The following is an 18,287-nucleotide window of genomic DNA, read 5'->3' as shown; positions in this document are numbered from 1 at the left end:
CATTGTGTAGCCTAGGTTTGCCTTCTTGCACTTCCTGAGCCTTCTCCGCAACCTAATCTATTCTCTTACCCACCCCATATATATAGTAAATTAAATTTGACCCAAAGAAAGGTCAATAAAATTGGATAACATTTTTAGGTAAAATGTTTTTAGGTCAATTATGCTATGCTATTAGTGACCACAAAAAAGCCTGAAACCTGTACGCTGCCTCCACCTCCTCACACCAGGATACATTAATGGGCTGTGCAACCCAAAGCATAATCTGCTCCTCCCAAGGAGCAATGCACACCCTTTAACTAAGACTGTCTCCCTGACTATTTACATGTATATGGTGAAAAGATAGCAGAGGAGCAACAAAGTGCTGTGCACTTTATTTGATGTTGGAGATGGTCAGTTACAGGGTAGTTTACACCTTACTGGTAGCTTGGATTTCCCATGATACAGGAGGAATGTATGCATAGGAGTAGCAGGCCCAAGTGGCCCCTCGATATGTCCTGAAGAGCAGTCTTGGGTTCTTCCTAAAATGCAGGCACAGTCCCGATTGTGACTGGGAAAGTGTTCCAGCAGGCTGGGGCATAGCAAGAGAAGACCTGCTTCCTGGTTATCTCTTGGCATGCCAGTTTAATCTTAAGCCGTGAAAAGGTTGGGCTCATAGAGGGCCATGGCCCCCCTGAATCCAGGAGTTCTGACGAGGTAGGCAGGTGTTCGGGCAGCAGTTGCCTTATATGCGGTAGTTTTGAAGAGTAGCCAGCTGGGCTAGGTAGTCGGTGTCATTCTCTTAGGGTGGGGTGATGTGCTCACATGTTTTAATTCCCATTTTGAGACATACAGCAGCAGGTTGAATTACAAGAACAGGGGCCAAGTGTCTGGCCAGTAGGCTGGCGCGGAGGCTGTTCCCTCCATCCAGGTGTAAGATTACCATTGCGTGGATAGTAGCTCTGAAAGGAAGAGTGTTATCTTGCAGACGGGTGCTAGCTGATACCAGATCGTTCAGACGGGTGCTAGTTTATAGCAGAGGGTTTGGACTGTTTTTCTGATATGTTGTGGGAAGGAGACATTGCTATCAATAATGAACCCTGCTAATTTGGCACATTGGGCCGCTGATGTGTGGTTCCATTCAGGTGCGTGCCATACAGCCACCCTTGGATGCCCTCCTGTTTAGATGATGGCCTACTAGGGCTAATCCCTTTTTTCAGTAGGACTGAGTTTCAGGTAGGAGCTTGTCATCCAGGCTTGGATGGAAGCAAGGCATTTCATGAGAAGTGAAATGTCTTGAGTACAATTCAGATTGGTATAAATGGCTATTGTCTGTGTATTGGGGAAGTGAGATATTTGGGTCATTGTGGTGTGAGCCAGGTGGTTCCATAAAGAGATTGATGATCACTGAGGAGAGTATTCATCCCTGTGGTACTCCATATGTAACCGGGCAATGGTCAGATTAGACGTTAGCCATCTGGACCGCTTAGCATCTAACTGAGAGGTAGGAGGTTAACTAGTTAAGGACTGTGCCTAGTAATACCATTCCGTCAGCAGGCTCGTCACTGCGATATGGTTGGCCATGTGAATTGCGGCAGAGAGGTCAAGGAGGACCAAGAGACCATGGTCAGCTTATCCATGATTTGACCAGCATCCTCTCTGGCCCAGATGAATGCAGTTTCCATGCTGCAGTTGGGTCTAAGTCTAGATTGTGATATGACTAGGTGTGAAGGTACTGCTATCAGCCCACCATCTGTGCTCCTCGCCCGTACATGAACAAAGTGATGACGTTGTTTGGCGTAATTATTATTCCATTTTAATGAATGCATTTAAGAGTGGTAACTGTTACATGTTTCTTTTTTTACCCTACCAGGTACAGCCACCCCACCACTAAAGCCAACTAGTAAGTGACGCTTGCTCGTAATTCATTTCTATATTAAAAAGAGTCCAACTTCTTCTTGACAGACAACACGCTTACTAACCATCTCACACCCATCAGCTCTCAAGCCTTGTGCCAAGCAATACAAGCTCAGGTGGGTCTCCAGGGCTAACCAGGCCCTTGGCGATTTAACCACTAATAAAGGTACCCCCTGGGGATGTCTGAGGCAATCACAAACAAACTGGAGGCAAATATAATGTCTAGAACAGCAGCTAAAATGGGGGCCTCATTATGAGTCTGGCCATAACCCTGTTGGTGTTACAGGCGGGTTGCAGCCGGATTCGTAAAATGTTACAGCGCCTGACTTCCCGGTGCTACCGGGAGATTACAAGTCCGGCTGCCCGGGAAGTCAGGCGCCAGTAAAGTGTTAGTCCCTCTTCCCATAGAGTCCAAAAGGACTCTATGGGAATGGGCACTCCGAAACGCTGGCACTGTTGTTAATGGTGCCGGCGGTTCCATGAAGGGTCTGCCTACCAAGGCGTCTGCGCGCAGTCGGGTCAGATCTGTCGAGCACAGGGGCCACGGCAGGCAAACACATAGTTTGTCGGTCGGTAAACAGGGGTGCCGGTGAGCTTACCGGCCTCCTTGTTCCCGGACTGGCAACCTTATAATGATGCCCCATGTCTGGCCTGGCAGAGCTTGGCATAAGGTACTGCCTCTAATCTTCCATCTTTTATCAATTGGTGATGCTATTTTTTGTCAGTCGTGTTCTTATAGTTTGATGAATTGAATAAATAGTGATGCTAAGTGTTTCTTTTTTTTACCCCCAACAGGTAAGCCGACCCCACCACCAAAGCCAACTGGTAAGTGACACTGCCTTGTAATTCTTGTCTACATTAAAAAAAGAGTCCAACTTCTTCTTGATAGACATTGCGCTTGCTAATCGACTTCCGCACATCGGCTCTCAAGCCTTGTGCAAAGCAATACAAGCTCTGGTGGGCCTCCAGGGCTAAGCAGGCCCCTGGTGACTAAGCCCCCTAGCTGCACTTACAAACTGGAGGCTCTCTCTATCCCTCTACAGACGCACTCCTGCATTTGTTCTGACCTCTCCCACTTTTCCATGTGTGCCCATTTACTGCAGTCTTGGCAAGTCACTGACAGGAGTTTAGGGTGGTGCTGGAGCATGTGCTTCTCCATGGCATGCACCAATGCCACGGGATCCAGCTTCCCTCAACTGAGGGTTCAGGAAATGCAGTTATTCCATGCGTGCATGCCTCATCACTTTCTCTTACCTCTCCTACCTAAGTGGTGCCACCCCCAGAACTCTGCCACCAGCAACATGAGGCTGCAGCGCTAGTGGTGACAAAGCAGACCTTCCAGACGATGGTGACAGTGGGGTACGACACTCCCTTGTCCGTACGATCACTGTTGGCGGAGTGTGCTGTGGTAGCAGTGTCTATGATGCCTGATGTCTGCTTCCACATACAACTCTGTGCCACATATCACTGTGTTTGATCTTCAACAAGGTGTTCAAAACAATCTTCTGTAGGTTACTCCACTGAACTGTCCACTGGCAGAGGTTGCATTTTACACTTACTGCCTCTTACCGCACAGTCATAGTAGCCTCCAGCAAAATGAAGTAGTCCCACACCCACGAGCAGATGGTGGTAATGTCATGGATGGGGATGACTTCTGACAGGTCTCCACTATCTTAAGGAAAGCCTGAGTTTGATTTGACCCCTCACACGGGTGGGCAGCAGTGCAGGGGCCCATGACTTTTCCTCCAGAGACATCTGCTGGGGGACCTCGTTGACTACCACTCCCTGCTTATGCTGCTGCTGCTGGGGTTCTACCTCTTCCCCACCAAGTCCAAGTGGCATGTACCTTTCTGTGTTCTGCAGGAACTCTTTCATTGTCCCTGAAGCTACAATGTCCACCCTATTGGTAGTCTTATCCTCCCCAGCATTTACCTCGCCAGCACATTCCATGACAGAGTCTGGCCGATGGTCTCCCTGCCCTGACATGGTGCCCTCAATAGAACCAACCTGTTTCACCTCCCCACCGACATTCTATGTCAACCCTGATCAGCTCCCACCACCTCAAATCTCTACCTCCTGGCTGACTACCTCGACCTCTGGAACAGAGGTTGATGAGTAGCCCAGTTCCTTATGTCTTTCCCCGTCAGTCCCCCCAAATTAAAGGACACGTTGCACGAGGTGTCAATGTGCAAAATAGGCAACCAGCCACACAGACGAACAAAGGGATTCACACAAGACTCATGTAATCAGAATGGGTTCTCCAAATACACAGTGGGGAAGTTGTCTCACTAATAATAACAGGAAGAATTCTCAGATTCACACTGAAGTTTCACACAGGAAAGGAAAGGTGTTAGCAAAGTGTTTTGTTTGATTAAATTGTTTGGCTGGCAAAACCAAAAAGGAGCAGTGGAAAGTACAAGAGGAACTTTTTTAATTTACAATTTTTACAAGACAGTAAGTGTCAAAAGTGAAGATTAGAGAGGTTTGTTGCCAACCTCATAACCAATAATGATCTTAATGCCCTATTAATTACCAAACTGTGGTTTATACTCTCCTCCCGCTTACATGCCCCCACCCCACGGCTATAGTATCCAACATACTTGTTGCATGGGAAAAACTGGAACTGAGGTGGCCGTCATCCCTAAAATCGACTAACCCTGCATGGTAAGCCTGACCCCTGCACACAACTCTTTCAAATCCCTCTCATGCTGGTTGCCCATCTCAAACTATGACTCGTTAACATTACACCTTGTTTTTAGGCCACCCTAGGGTAGTGGTGACTTCACCAATGATCTCGCTAAATGTCTCTCCTTTGCAGCAGTAGTCTACTCTAATAACATCCTCGTCAGAGAATTCAACGTCCCTGAGTCCCAACCAACAAAACACCTACATGACTCTCTATTCTCCCACACTTACACCATGGACCTTGAACAGATCGTACTCTCTCCCACGCATGCTTAAGGCCTCAAGCTCAACCTTGTCTTCACCTCCTCTCTGCTTCTTTCATGCTTGAACCCCCTGCTCCTTGAATGAGCTGACCACCCTGCAATCCCCTTTCACATATCATAGCCAAAACTGCCCCACAGCGGCCAGGCTAAATACGCTGTTATTGAGTGCTGCTCCATTAAGAATTTCCTCCTACACACAATAGAGTCAACCTTTGCTACTTTCCCCACCGCAGGGAATGTCTCAGCCCTTCTGGGTACATTCATTCACTTTGCCAAAGAACTAATGAACGCCCAAGTGCCCTTAAAGTCTAGTCATGCCAAAGTCAAACCATCCACACCTTGCTACACACCCGTGCTCACTGCAGAAAAACTCCCCATCTGATTCCTTGAAAAGCAATGGTGCAAAGAGCACAACCCAGAAGATCTCTCATCCCTCAAATTGCTGCACACCCAACACAGATACATAATCTCTGAGGATACGTCGGCTTACAACACCTCTTCAATAGAGGCAGCCTCTAACAGGAGCAAAACTGTAGTCCAGCACTGCACCGAGCCCACACATATCCCAGAGAAATGTGGCAGCTTCAGTACCTTCTTCATTAACAAAAGTGATATGATCAGGGGTCTCATTGATGCTTGAAAACCAGATGGAGACCTGCTATCCACCCTCACCCTGGGCACTGCCTGCCTGGGCTGACTTCACACTTCTCTTTCTTAAGGAACTGTCAGACCCACTCGATTTCCTTAAACCAGCCGCTTACACGGATGAATTCCTCCACCTTCGACATTAAATAACTCAGCAGCCCAGCTCCCGATGCGCCCCTTGTTATTGTGAAGACATCCCTCAATGAAAGTGCATCCCCAGACGTGTTACAGACGGGACTCATAGACCCTCTTCACCAGAAATCATCACTTGAACCAGAGACCCATCGTGAGCCTCCCATTCAATGGGTAGCTTACAGAGAAAGTAATTGCTACCAACCTCGATCAGCTTGGCCTCTTCCACGATTTCCAGTCAGGCTTCTGCCCTAAGCGCAGCTTCGAACCTGCAACCATCCAAGTGGTGGTTGATGGGCTGCAAATCACATACACAAGGGCCTCATGCCCCCTGGTCTTCTTGGACCTCTTGGCTAGTCAACCACCTAGCACTCTTCTCCCTCCTTGCTGACAGGATGGGCTTCTCAGGTACCGTCCTAAAATGGTTTGCATCCGACCTATCAGGCAGATACCATGCTGAACAGATGGGCTCCTTCTGGTTCAACTGACTCCCAATCACGGGGGGTTGCCCCAAGATTTAATCCTCCCCTCAACACTCTTCAGTCTGTACATGGAACCATTGGTATCCCTCCTAAATGACCCCAACATAGCCATCCATCTGTACCTTGATAACACTCAGCTGCACCTTAAGGTCATTTGCCCCGGGACATCACTTGCCTCAGCTACCTGGCTACCATTCAAACATTCATGTCAAATGCCTACCTCAAACTGAACCCCACAAGACTGAATTAATTCTCATCAGTCCCCCACCAAACAACTACTCATGCTGCGATGGCTGGATGATATGGGCATGGAAGGAATCTCCTGGCAGCTTTTAAACTGGGACAAACTTTGGGTTTCATAGTTGACAGTAGCCTTTCCTTCCAAAAGAACATTTTGGGTGTTTACAGCTTTATATTTCTCTCCAAATTGACCTGCGACTGTAGATTTCCCACCCAGCTTGGAATCTTTTAACACTTAGACTTAATGCTCCTCTCTTTGCTTCCAGTCTTGCCCCACCTTCTTCATCCTCTTGAGGTTTGTACCTTCTCTCCTTCCTGTCCACTTTTCTGGGCAATGATGGAGCCTTTTGTTGACGAAGCGCATTGTAGTACACAGTGATGCCACTGTACCAATGCATGCAGGTAATGTTAATGCAAGTGAAACCATACCACCCACTAAGAGACACACAAATCGTTGCCTGTTAGCTTTTCTATTATAGTGTCCATGCCTCCTTTTCCCTGTCTTTATTGCCATCCATTCTCCATTCGGCCAGTGCAACCACTCTTCTTGTCTCGATGTCCGACACAATTTCAAATACACAATTTATCTCCTTTCCTCCAGACCTCATGCTGCTGCCTTTTCTTTCATTGCCTCCTGCCATATCCTCCTTTTTCATCTGTCTTCCTTCCTTTCTTCTTGTTTCGCTGCATGGTCAGTCCTTGGAGGAACTGTTGTTACTATTGTGGGTTCAATGTATCATTCCATGTTTGACTTGCTTTCATAGATGCCGGAGTGCATGTGGTAGCAGACGGTCACCCAGCAAACGGTACGTATCCTAGGTTTGCCTTCTTGCACTTCCTCAGCCTTCTCCTGTTTGAGGGGCGTGCTGGCCCCACAATTGTGTTTCCAAGGTTTGCCTTCTTGCACTTCCTCAGCCTTCTCCTGTTTGTGGGGCGTGCTGACCCCTCCATTGTGTATCCTAGGTTTGCCTTCTTGCACTTCCTGCGCCTTCTCCTGTTTGTGGGAGTGCTGACCCTCTCCTTGTGTATCCTAGGTTTGCCTTCTTGCACTTCCTCAGCCTTCTCCTGTTTGTGGAGCGTGCTGACCCCTCCATTGTGTATCCTAGGTTTGCCTTCTTGCACTTCCTGAGCCTTCTCCTGTTTGTGGGGCGTGCTGGCCCCACAATTGTGTTTCCAAGGTTTGCCTTCTTGCACTTCCTCAGCCTTCTCCTGTTTGTGGGGCGTGCTGGCCCCACAATTGTGTTTCCAAGGTTTGCCTTCTTGCACTTCCTCAGCCTTCTCCTGTTTGTGGGGCGTGCTGGCCCCACAATTGTGTTTCCAAGGTTTGCCTTCTTGCACTTCCTCAGCCTTCTCCTGTTTGTGGGGCGTGCTGACCCCTCCATTGTGTATCTTAGGTTTGCCTTCTTGCACTTCCTGAGCCTTCTCCTGTTTGTGGGGCGTGCTGGCCCCACAATTGTGTTTCCAAGGTTTGCCTTCTTGCACTTCCTCAGCCTTCTCCTGTTTGTGGGGCGTGCTGGCCCCACAATTGTGTTTCCAAGGTTTGCCTTCTTGCACTTCCTCAGCCTTCTCCTGTTTGTGGGGCGTGCTGGCCCCACAATTGTGTTTCCAAGGTTTGCCTTCTTGCACTTTCTCAGCCTTCTCCTGTTTGTGGGGCGTGCTGACCCCTCCATTGTGTATCCTAGGTTTGCCTTCTTGCACTTCCTGAGTCTTCTCCTGTTTGTGGTGAGTGCTGACCCCACCATTGTGTATCTTAGGGTTGCCTTCTTGCACTTCTTCAGCCTTCTCCTATTTGTGGGAAGTGCTGACGCCTTCATTGTGTATTCTAGGTTTTGTCTTCTTCCACTTCCTAAGCCTTTTACTGTTTGAGGGGTTTGCTGACCCCTCCATTGTGTATCCTAGGTTTGCCTTCTTGCACAAACTGAGCATTCTCCTGTTTGTGGGGCGTGCTGACCCCTCCATTGTGTATCCTAGGTTTGCCTTCTTGAACTTCCTAAGCCTTCTCCTGTTTGTGGGGAGTTCTGACCCCTCCATTGTGTATCCTAGGTTTTGTCTTCTTGCACTTCCTAAACCGTCTCCTGTTTGTGGGGCGTGCTGACCCTCTCCTTGTGTATCCTAGGTTTTGCCTTCTTGCACTTCCTAAGCATTCTCCTGTTTGTGGGAGTGCTGACCCCTCCGTTATGTATCCTAGGTTTGCCTTCTTGCACTTACTGAGCATTCTCCTGTTTGTGGGAAGTACTGACCCCTCCATTGTGTATCTTAGGGTTGCCTTCTTGCACTTCCTAAGCCTTCTCCTGTTTGTGGGAGTGCTGACCCCTCCATTGTGTATCTTAGGGTTGCCTTCTTGCACTTCCTAAGCCTTCTCCTGTTTGTGGGAAGTACTGACCCCTCCATTGTGTATCTTAGGGTTGCCTTCTTGCACTTCTTGAGCCTTCTCCTATTTGTGGGAAGTGCTGACGCCTCCATTGTGTATTCTAGGTTTTGTCTTCTTCCACTTCCTAAGCCTTTTACTGTTTGAGGGGTTTGCTGACCCCTCCATTGTGTATCCTAGGTTTGCCTTCTTGCACTTCCTCAGCCTTCTCCTGTTTGTGGGGCGTGCTGACCCCTCCATTGTGTATCCTAGGTTTGCCTTCTTGCACTTCCTGAGCCTTCTCCTGTTTGTGGGAGTGCTGACCCCTCCATTGTGTATCCTAGGTTTTCCTTCTTGCACTTCCTGAGTCTTCTCCTGTTTGTGGTGAGTGCTGACCCCACCATTGTGTATCTTAGGGTTGCCTTCTTGCACTTCTTGAGCCTTCTCCTATTTGTGGGAAGTGCTGACGCCTCCATTGTGTATTCTAGGTTTTGTCTTCTTCCACTTCCTAAGCCTTTTACTGTTTGAGGGGTTTGCTGACCCCTCCATTGTGTATCCTAGGTTTGCCTTCTTGCACTAACTAAGCATTCTCCTGTTTGTGGGGCGTGCTGACCCCTCCATTGTGTATCCTAGGTTTGCCTTCTTGCACTTCCTAAGCCTTCTCCTGTTTGTGGGGAGTTCTGACCCCTCCATTGTGTATCCTAGGTTTTGTCTTCTTGCACTTCCTAAACCGTCTCCTGTTTGTGGGGTGTGCTGACCCTCTCCTTGTGTATCCTAGGTTTTGCCTTCTTGCACTTTCTAAGCATTCTCCTGTTTGTGGGAGTGCTGACCCCTCCGTTATGTATCCTAGGTTTGCCTTCTTGCACTTACTGAGCATTCTCCTGTTTGTGGGAGTGCTGACCCCTCCATTATGTATCCTAGGTTTGCCTTCTTGCACTCCCTGAGCATTCTCCTGTTTGTGGGAGTGCTGACCCCTCCAGTATGTATCCTAGGTTTGCCTTCTTGCACTTCCTGAGCATTCTCCTGTTTGTGGGGCGTGCTGACCCCTCCATTGTGTATCCTCAGTTTGCCTTCTTGCACTTCCCAAGCATTCTCCTGTTTGTGGTGCGTGCTGACACCTCCATTGTGTAGCCTAGGTTGTCCTTCTTGCACTTCCTGAACCTTCTCCTGTTTGTGGGGCGTGCTGGCCCCACAATTGTGTTTCCAAGGTTTGCCTTCTTGCACTTCCTAAGCCTTCTCCTGTTTGTGAGGCGTGCTGACCCCTCCATTGTGTATCCTAGGTTTTGCCTTCTTGCATTTCCTAAGCCTTCTCCTGTTTGTGGGGAGTGCTGACCCCTCCATTGTGTATCCCAGGTTTGGCTTCTTGCACTTCCTGAGCCTTCTCCTGTTTGTTGGGTGTGCTGACCCCGCCATTGTGTATCCTAGCTTTGCCTTCTTGCACTTCCTGAGCCTTCTCATGTTTGTTGGAAATACTGACCCCTCCATTGTGTATCCTAGGTTTTGCCTTCTTGCACTTCCTAAGCCTTCTACTGTTTGTGGGGTTTGCTGACCCCTCCATTGTGTATCCTAGGTTTGCCTTCTTGCACTCCCTGCGCCTCCTGTTTGTCGGAGTCCTGACCCCTCCATTATGTATCCTAGGTTTTCCTCCTTGCACTTCCTGAGCATTCTCCTGTTTGTGGGGCGTGCTGATCCCTCCATTGTGTATCCTTAGTTTGCCTTCTTGCACCTCCTAAGCCTTCTCCTGTTTGTGGTGCGTGCTGACACGTCCATTGTGTATCGTAGGTTTGCCTTCTTGCACTTCCTGAGCCTTCTCCTGTTTGTGGGGAGTGCTGGCCCCACAATTGTGTTTCCAAGGTTTGCCTTCTTGCACTTCCTAAGCCTTCTCCTGTTTGTGGGGTGTGCTGACCCCTTCATTGTGTATCCTAGGTTTTGCCTTCTTGCAATTCGTAAGCCTTCTCCTGTTTGTGGGGCGTGCTGACCCCACCATTGTGTATCTTAGGGTTGCCTTCTTGCACTTCCTGAGCCTTCTCCTGTTTGTGGGGGAGTGCTGACCCCTCCATTGTGTATCCTAGGTTTGCCTTCTTGCACTTCCTGAGCCTCCTGTTTGTGGGGAGTGCTGACCCCTCCATTGTGTATCCTAGGTTTGGCTTTTTGCACTTAATAAGCCTTCTCCTGTTTGTGGGGTGTGCGGACCCACCATTGTGTATCCCAGGTTTGCCTTCTTGAACTTCCTGAGGCTTCTCCTGTTTGTGCGGTGTGCGGACCCACCATTGTGTATCCTAGGTTTGCCTTCTTGAACTTCCTGAGGCTTCTCCTGTTTGTGGGGTGTGCTGACCCCACCATTGTGTATTCTAGGTTTGCCTTCTTGCAATTCGTAAGCCTTCTCCTGTTTGTGGGGCGTGCTGACCCCACCATTGTGTATCTTAGGGTTGCCTTCTTGCACTTCCTGAGCCTTCTCCTGTTTGTGGGGAGTGCTGACCCCACCATTGTGTATCATAGGTTTGCCTTCTTGCACTTCCTGAGCCTTCTCCTGTTTGTGGGGAGTGCTGACCCCACCATTGTGTATCCTAGTTAAAGCGGTTTGAGAGCTTGTTTGGACTGTGGGTCTTGCGCTAGAGTGTGCGTTGCTATCTTCTTTATGTTGCCTGCCGCCTGTCAGGTAGATCTCAGAGGGACCAAGCTCCTAAGGTCCTAATGTTTGCAAGGCTTGTTCTGGGTTACTGAGATCCAAAAACTTGAAATTAGGAGCTGGACAGTGGTTCCTTAGTATCCAATGAGTATCAATTTCCACACACGTTAGGTGTTTGCAACATTTGTTGATTTATTTTTCCTTCAGTAATTCACACATTAGTTGTCACTCTTGTGACCAGCATATTCTTTGCTAAAACTTCATATGTGGTACAGAGTATGTGATATACTTTTATTACATTAGTGCCGACACGTGTTTCAACCTTTGAGGTCTTTCTCAAGGCAAATGTGGGGTTAACGTGTTCCCGGATGGTTGGAATTTAAATTCTTACGTTCAGCAATAGTAGAAGGTGACACCTCTTACTCTCGGGTGAGTGCCCGCGTAGTCTCTTGGTCTCTCGGTGATCTCCTTCATGTACCACATATGAAGTTTTAGCAAAGAATATATTGGTCACAAGATTGACAACCAGTGTGTGATTTACTAAAGGAAAAATAAATCAACAAATGTTGCAAACACCTAACGTGTGTGGAAATTGATACTCATTGGATACTGAAGGTGAGAGGCCCCCACAAGCCTGTCAGTGAATTACCAACAGAGTGAATAAAGGTACCAGGAGGGAATACGACCAAGACCAAGTGAGAGTATGATTAAAGGCTTTTAATCTAAAGAATAGGGCAAAGAGAATCTACTCTGCTCACGCCGAGAGTGCACTGCAGGAAACATGTTACAATTCAGTTATATACAAGAACATCGTCATCATCTGTGGGAAGGCCTAGGGGGGCACATGAAAGATTAGGACTGGTTGCTAAGAGCGGGCACCTATGGGTGCTATATGGTCAGTGAGAAAAGAGGAAAACAAGTAAGATAAAGATCAGAAAAAGTGTTTCTACTTAATGCCCCGGGTCTGCCTAGTGACCCCTCAATACTACTTTTTCTTTCCACTTTAATTTCTTACACCTGTATATCCTGTACTAGTCGAGATAGCACTATGTGGCGCCACCTTCTACTCCCCACGGAGAGAGGATCCCTTTTAACTTCTTGTCCTCTTTTACTTCATTTCTGTCCTAATGACCATATGCGATAGATGGAGAATAGTACAAAAGATAGGAAAAGACCCCAGGCTCCAGAACCTGTTATCACTCCCCCTTAGATTCACCTGTACACTCCCTCGGTGTTACCCAAGTTATGTTCTTTTTACTCCAAACCTTCCTAATCTGACTTCCACCCGTGCCTTTAATATCACTCGCACTTAATACTCATGTGTCCGTCTTGATCCAAGACCCTTGGGGTCAAAAGTTCGGCTGGGCTCATCTGTCCGACATCCAGTGGGTTGATACATCAATATCCTGTTTCTATCACATTTGCCCTTGTTACCACACATTCCCATCCATTCATTCGCTTGATCATTTTGTCCGGCATCATTTTCATGTCCAAACATATTTGAATACTGGGTTTGGGGTATTTGTTTGAAATTGACAAGGGGAGGCTGGGGTATATGGTTGCTGTGACTGGGTTACAAGAAATACTTTTCATCTTAGACTTGTCCTTCTTTGGAGGGGTTTCAATGACTAGGTGTCTAAACAACATAATTCAGTATTTGGCCTGGGGTGTTTAGGGATGGGCTTAGCCCCCCCCCCCTTTCATAGCTGTTAGTCTCACGCAGCATGATGGCTGGAGTCTTTTATATTTACACGTAATGGGTTACCACCTCATATGCATTTTACCCTTATTTGGGAGAAATACACATATAGCATCGTTCACTCTTCATACAATTTGAGCAATATCATAACACTAAGACAGGGGGTGGTGAGAGAGGGACACCTGACACTTAATCACACAACATGAATAGCTAAGTATGACGGACGGTTCACATGGCATTGTCTAACGATATGCAGGCAATTACATTCTACATTATCAACGGTGAAGTAGCATTGTGCGAGCTTGCATGGATCTAAGGTCTGTTTACTTGTTATGTGAGTACAATTAATCGTGTATGTATTTCAGTGTTATATGTCAGAATACACTCTACCATCACTATAACATAATAGCATAAGAACTTCTGATAACACACGCATATGTATTTACACTGCTTTGCCCATCAACTGGCTTAAGGTGTCAGCGGGTTTATATGAACTCTTCACACAATGGGAGGGCCTCCTTTTGCACATACAAGTCGGAAGGGAAAACACATTTACTGATTTAAGGGTCACTTCCGTTGTTGACTCTGCTCTGGGGTACACAGAGATTAGGTTTCTATGGCTCAGGTCTGAGGGGTGCAAGGCAGGTTTATGGAGACAGATGGCCCTGGCCTTCGCTCTCTCCTCCTGCGCTTCCTCTGAGTCAAATGGAGGGAGTTTAGACGGCAAGTGATACAGTGTGGATATTGTTGCGTTTCTGCTGTCAGCCTTCTCATGGGAACCAGGCAGTTGTGTGGACGGCAGAGAGGAGGTGGCGGGGGGGATGCGCTGGCTGTACGCTTTGCAGAGACCGTTTCAGGCTGGGGTGAAATTTGGATGGCACTCTCGCTTGTTTGTAAGATGGAGTCTGTATGTTAAAAAATGGAGTCCTGATTTTACTATACAATGGTATACATGGGGATATGGCAGCGGCCATGAATGTATTTGTACGAAAGGGGTGATGGTTCCCTGAGGTGTTCCCCCATGAGTGCTCCAAGTCCGGGGCCCTGGACTCGAAGCAGCCACGACTGGGCCCACCTGGGAAGCATGGGAATAAGGGGTGGGTCTTGAATGTCCCCCCTCCACTCATTTCCACCCTTTCGTTACTTAAGTAATGAATAATGCAACTGTCCCAACCTCTTACGCTCTTCCTCCTCCGCCACTGCTTCGTCCCATGCAGGTGTCCCTTCTATTTTCATCCATGTTCTGCATACTGCTCGGTAGCTGTGTTCCCGTCTAGCATACTCGTCAGGGGTGCAGATCAGATACATACACCCTCCATCCCCTTCTAAGTCTACCCATACTTCCTTGTACCAACATAACTCACAGGGTTCTTTTATAGTTGTGTGGGATAGGCTATCGACTATATGCCCTGTGTTATATATTGCCGTCATTCTGTATTTGGGGCTCGAGGTGTCACCCGTTAGTACTTCCGCCTCATGTTTTATCAGTGCCACACCATTTGCTTGTCCCATTGTCACCATCATTAGTGCACCATTTGGTACTGCATTTGCATAGCATCAAAGTCCTAATTGGCACATACAAAATATTAGGAGCAAGAAGACGATGAGGGGCATGAGGAGTTTTACAGTCATTCCAAGCCACGAGGGAACCCATGAGAACAGATTGTCGAACCAGGCGCTGGGCTGTGCTCCTCTTTCGTTTTTCATCCACTCACCAAGGTCGTGTACCACAGCTATTACGTGTGAAAGGGAGCCGTTCTCGGCGTCTGCAGAAGGTACAAATGTGCAACATGCACTCCCGATTTTTTGGCAAACACCACCATCGATTGCCATCAATAGATCCAGCATGTATCGATTCTGCATTGTCATCAGTCACAAGGCCTGAAGTTCCACCTTGATGACGTTGAACCCTTCTTCAGTGTCGTTGTCCAGCTGGATCAGTTCCCACCTGGTTATCTGCAACCACTTGGCGTTTGCTCTCGCCTGGATGCTGGGAACAAGGGATGCAAAAAACGTTTCCACTGAACTGAATAGTCTGTATTTGTCCAGGATCTGGGCCAACAGTTCAGATGACTTGGTGGAGATATAATTGGACGACCTTCTTCTCCTCCAGTATGTGCCTTACTCCCTGTCCTTGTTTGGGACGTCTGTGGGCGCTGTTTCGAATGGTGCTGGGGAAGATGCATCTGTATTCGCTGTTAGTTTACTTTTCCCGTTGATGTGGCTTTCTGGGATTACCATTCGTGCGGATTGCAGTCTTGCCAGGGAGCATGTTCCCTTCCACGACTGCGGGAGATGCAGGTAAGCCATGTTGCCGCAAACCCATAATGTGTCCATCAAAGCTGCGGTGCCTTTCTTCATGTCAGGGATTATGAGCGAGTTGCTGCAGTTTTCATTTCTTCCCAAGCCCTTTTTTCCTTCTCAATGGAAGCACAGTTCATAAGAAATGTGTTTCTGTAACGTGAAGGGCTTTTCGATGGTGGTGGCCCACGTGAGTTTGCTTATATGTTCAGTCCACGTGAGAGTGCATGTTTTCTGTAACCATGAGAGTTTGTCCTTCGGGAGGCCTCGGAGTGCTTCCGCTTTGCACAGTACTTCTTCCTTCTGCCACTTGTTGTCAGCGTGCAACGTGCCTTTTATTACAAAAAAAGGTTCCGTTATGCAAATTAGCCCTTGCGGCCGGAATTAGCATGTGTGTTCATTCTGTAAAAGTTCAAAAGAGACTGTGTGTGCTTGAAACGTATTTTTGATTCGGCACAGCGTAAGATGTACAAGACATTGGGCTTCTGCAACTGGTATTTCTTCTGGAAATAACACCTTGGGGGTGCCTGAGGCGTGGGGAATAAGGGAGCAGACATAGCAGCTTTCGTTAGTCGTTTGCTGGGCTGTGTGGCTCATGTCGGCATACCATTTGTTTGCTTGATGGGGGTGTTGAGGGTGATCAACTGTATCTAGGTCAAATTAGTATTCTGCTTCCCACCTGTCTCTTCCTGCTTCCCTCCGTTTCCTTTTTAATGTCTTCTCCTCTGCCCCCACCCTTCTTTCCTTTTTACAACAGTGTGAAAGTTGTCATCACTCCTTAACCGTATCCCCTCTTCATTATCCCCTCCTCTAGTAGTCGGGTCAGGGTGTCTGTTTATTTCTTCTATCGCCACAGTGGTGGGATATGGATATGGATGGTTCTGCACACGTTAGTTCTGACAGTGTTTTATCGTTTATTATATGTACGTTAAAATGAGAATCATTCACCTTTTGGGATGGCGTTGTGTTATGCGCTTTAGTGGTACCGATTGTATAGTTCTGCTCATGTTCTGGTGACCAATGACCCCATATCAACCTTGCCCCATCCCAAATCAGGTGTGTCCCTTCCCTTATTGTCTCCGTGCCTGCACCCCCCTGGCCGGCGTACACTATGGCCCAATATAAAAACAAGCCAAATAATACTGAAAAGAACGTGACGGCACACAAAAACAACACACATTCATACAAATGGCTAGGCTACAGCTCTCTCCTCCGTCTACCCCTATCTACACTATTACTTGTTGTCGTCGGAGGCTTGTCCATGCCTGGTGAGTTTCCTAATAAATGAGACACAAGCACTTGTTAATCATGCATAGTAATGTGTTTGTTATTCATACCCATAAATGTACAAATTTGAGTTTTTTAGCATCATTATTTCACATGTAACTTTTCTTGTCATTATAATGTATAATCTCTATATTCGTGGTCTCAGCTATGTTTGTCCGTTCCTCCTCCCATATCGTACGTCCGGGGAGGGGAAAGGGAGGTAGGTGCATGCGATGCTTATACCACGCTTCACTGCTAAAGGGGGAAAAAGTGTTATTCATACATTGTCATTGTACACCATACTTGTATACCACAAAATAGGATTAATTTCATTACTCTTCTTCTCGGGTTTCATCATCAAAGATTCTTACTGTATTTGCACTAATATTTGTATCTCTTACCATCCCTGAGTTTTCCCTGTACTGTCAGTGGGATATCAGTTTCTTACCCCACCCCAAATATTACGTTTGCGTGCTACCCTCTCCTACACTTTCTTGAGCGTTCTTATCCTCTATGTCTCCCCGGGCCCTCCGCACATCTGTCAAATGCACCCAATAGCGCAACCCTTCCACTTTGACAGCTGTGGGTGTACAGAAGATTACTTTATAAGGACCATGGAACTTTGGCCATTCCACCTCCTCACAAAACTTCTCACATATACCATGTCACCTGTCATCAGCTGGCAATCTGTGCTTTCTGCTGTGTGCACTGCTGTGTCTGTTGGTGTATCGTGTGTAGAGGCGGGTTCTATTTGTTTTGCTATTGCGCGTGCAGCTTTCGTCAAGTTTCTGAGACATTCATGAAACTCTTCACCTAAAACCATGGCAGTTTGGTGAGCATCTAACTGTCTGCGCAGGGGGGAGTGTGCTGTGTGCATTCTCCTACCTGGCACGATTTCGTGCAGTGAAGGGTGGTGGTCCTTGCTGGGTTGGTTCTTCATTTCAAAAAGCACTAGGGGTAAGCAATACACCCAGTTCTTTTTGAGGGTATGGCACAATTTAGACAGCCTGCTCTTAAGTAGTCTGTTCATTTTTTCCACAATGCTGTTCGATTGCGGATGATAAATCGTGCAGAGCTTGTGTGTTATACCTAACATTGCTGTAATGTGTTTGAACATGCCATTCACAAAATGTGTTCCGTTGTCGGAACGGATGATGTCACAAATGCCCAGTGAGGGAACACCTCCCTCACTAGGAACCGGGCTGCACATCGTGCATCTGGGTGGGCGCAGGGTCCTGCTTCCACCCATCGGGAAAATGGGCACACAACGATCAGGTATCCGGCTCCATTACACGGCTCTCCCATGTCGGCGTAGCCTATGTGTAGTTCTCTAAAGGGCCCTTCAGGTTTTGGTAGTGTTCCTCTGAGTGTTTGTAGTGTCATTCCAGAGTTATATGTCTGACACGTAATGTATTCTACTATTAGCTTTGTGACATGCACTTGTAATCCGGGGGCAAACAAGTTTTCCTGGATATCTGCAATGATGTGTTGTTTCGCGTTGTGTTTGCTGGGAAGTGCAACTGCTTAAAGGCTACTTCTAACAATTTCGTTGGCATCACTACTTTGTCAGTGCAGGAAACATGTTACAATTCAGTTATATACAAAAACATCGTCATCATCTGTGGGAAGGCCTAGGGGCACATGAATGATTACGATTGGTTGCTAAGAGCGGGCCCCTATGGGTGCTATATGGTCGGTGATGGCT

At 47.5% G+C, this 18,287-nt stretch overlaps 1 protein-coding gene across 1 annotated transcript in view; it reads left to right on the top strand.

Annotated features, from left to right (window-relative positions):
* LOC138473331 (salivary glue protein Sgs-3-like) overlaps nucleotides 1–18,287 on the top strand; it is a 283,493-nt gene that overhangs the window by 224,544 nt on the left and 40,662 nt on the right. Inside the window, exons 11-13 of the mRNA XM_069611998.1 lie at nucleotides 1,850–1,879; nucleotides 2,689–2,718; nucleotides 7,105–7,146. Coding sequence (XP_069468099.1) covers nucleotides 1,850–1,879; nucleotides 2,689–2,718; nucleotides 7,105–7,146 — 102 coding nt within the window. The remainder of the gene's footprint in view (nucleotides 1–1,849; nucleotides 1,880–2,688; nucleotides 2,719–7,104; nucleotides 7,147–18,287) is intronic.

Source organism: Ambystoma mexicanum, chromosome 8, assembly GCF_040938575.1.
Source record: "Ambystoma mexicanum isolate Mex_15411 chromosome 8, UKY_AmexF1_1, whole genome shotgun sequence".
In the NCBI taxonomy this organism is placed as follows: Eukaryota; Metazoa; Chordata; class Amphibia; order Caudata; family Ambystomatidae; genus Ambystoma; species Ambystoma mexicanum.
Note: the sequence above shows the minus strand (reverse complement) of the source record. Positions and strands in the feature narration are given on the sequence as shown.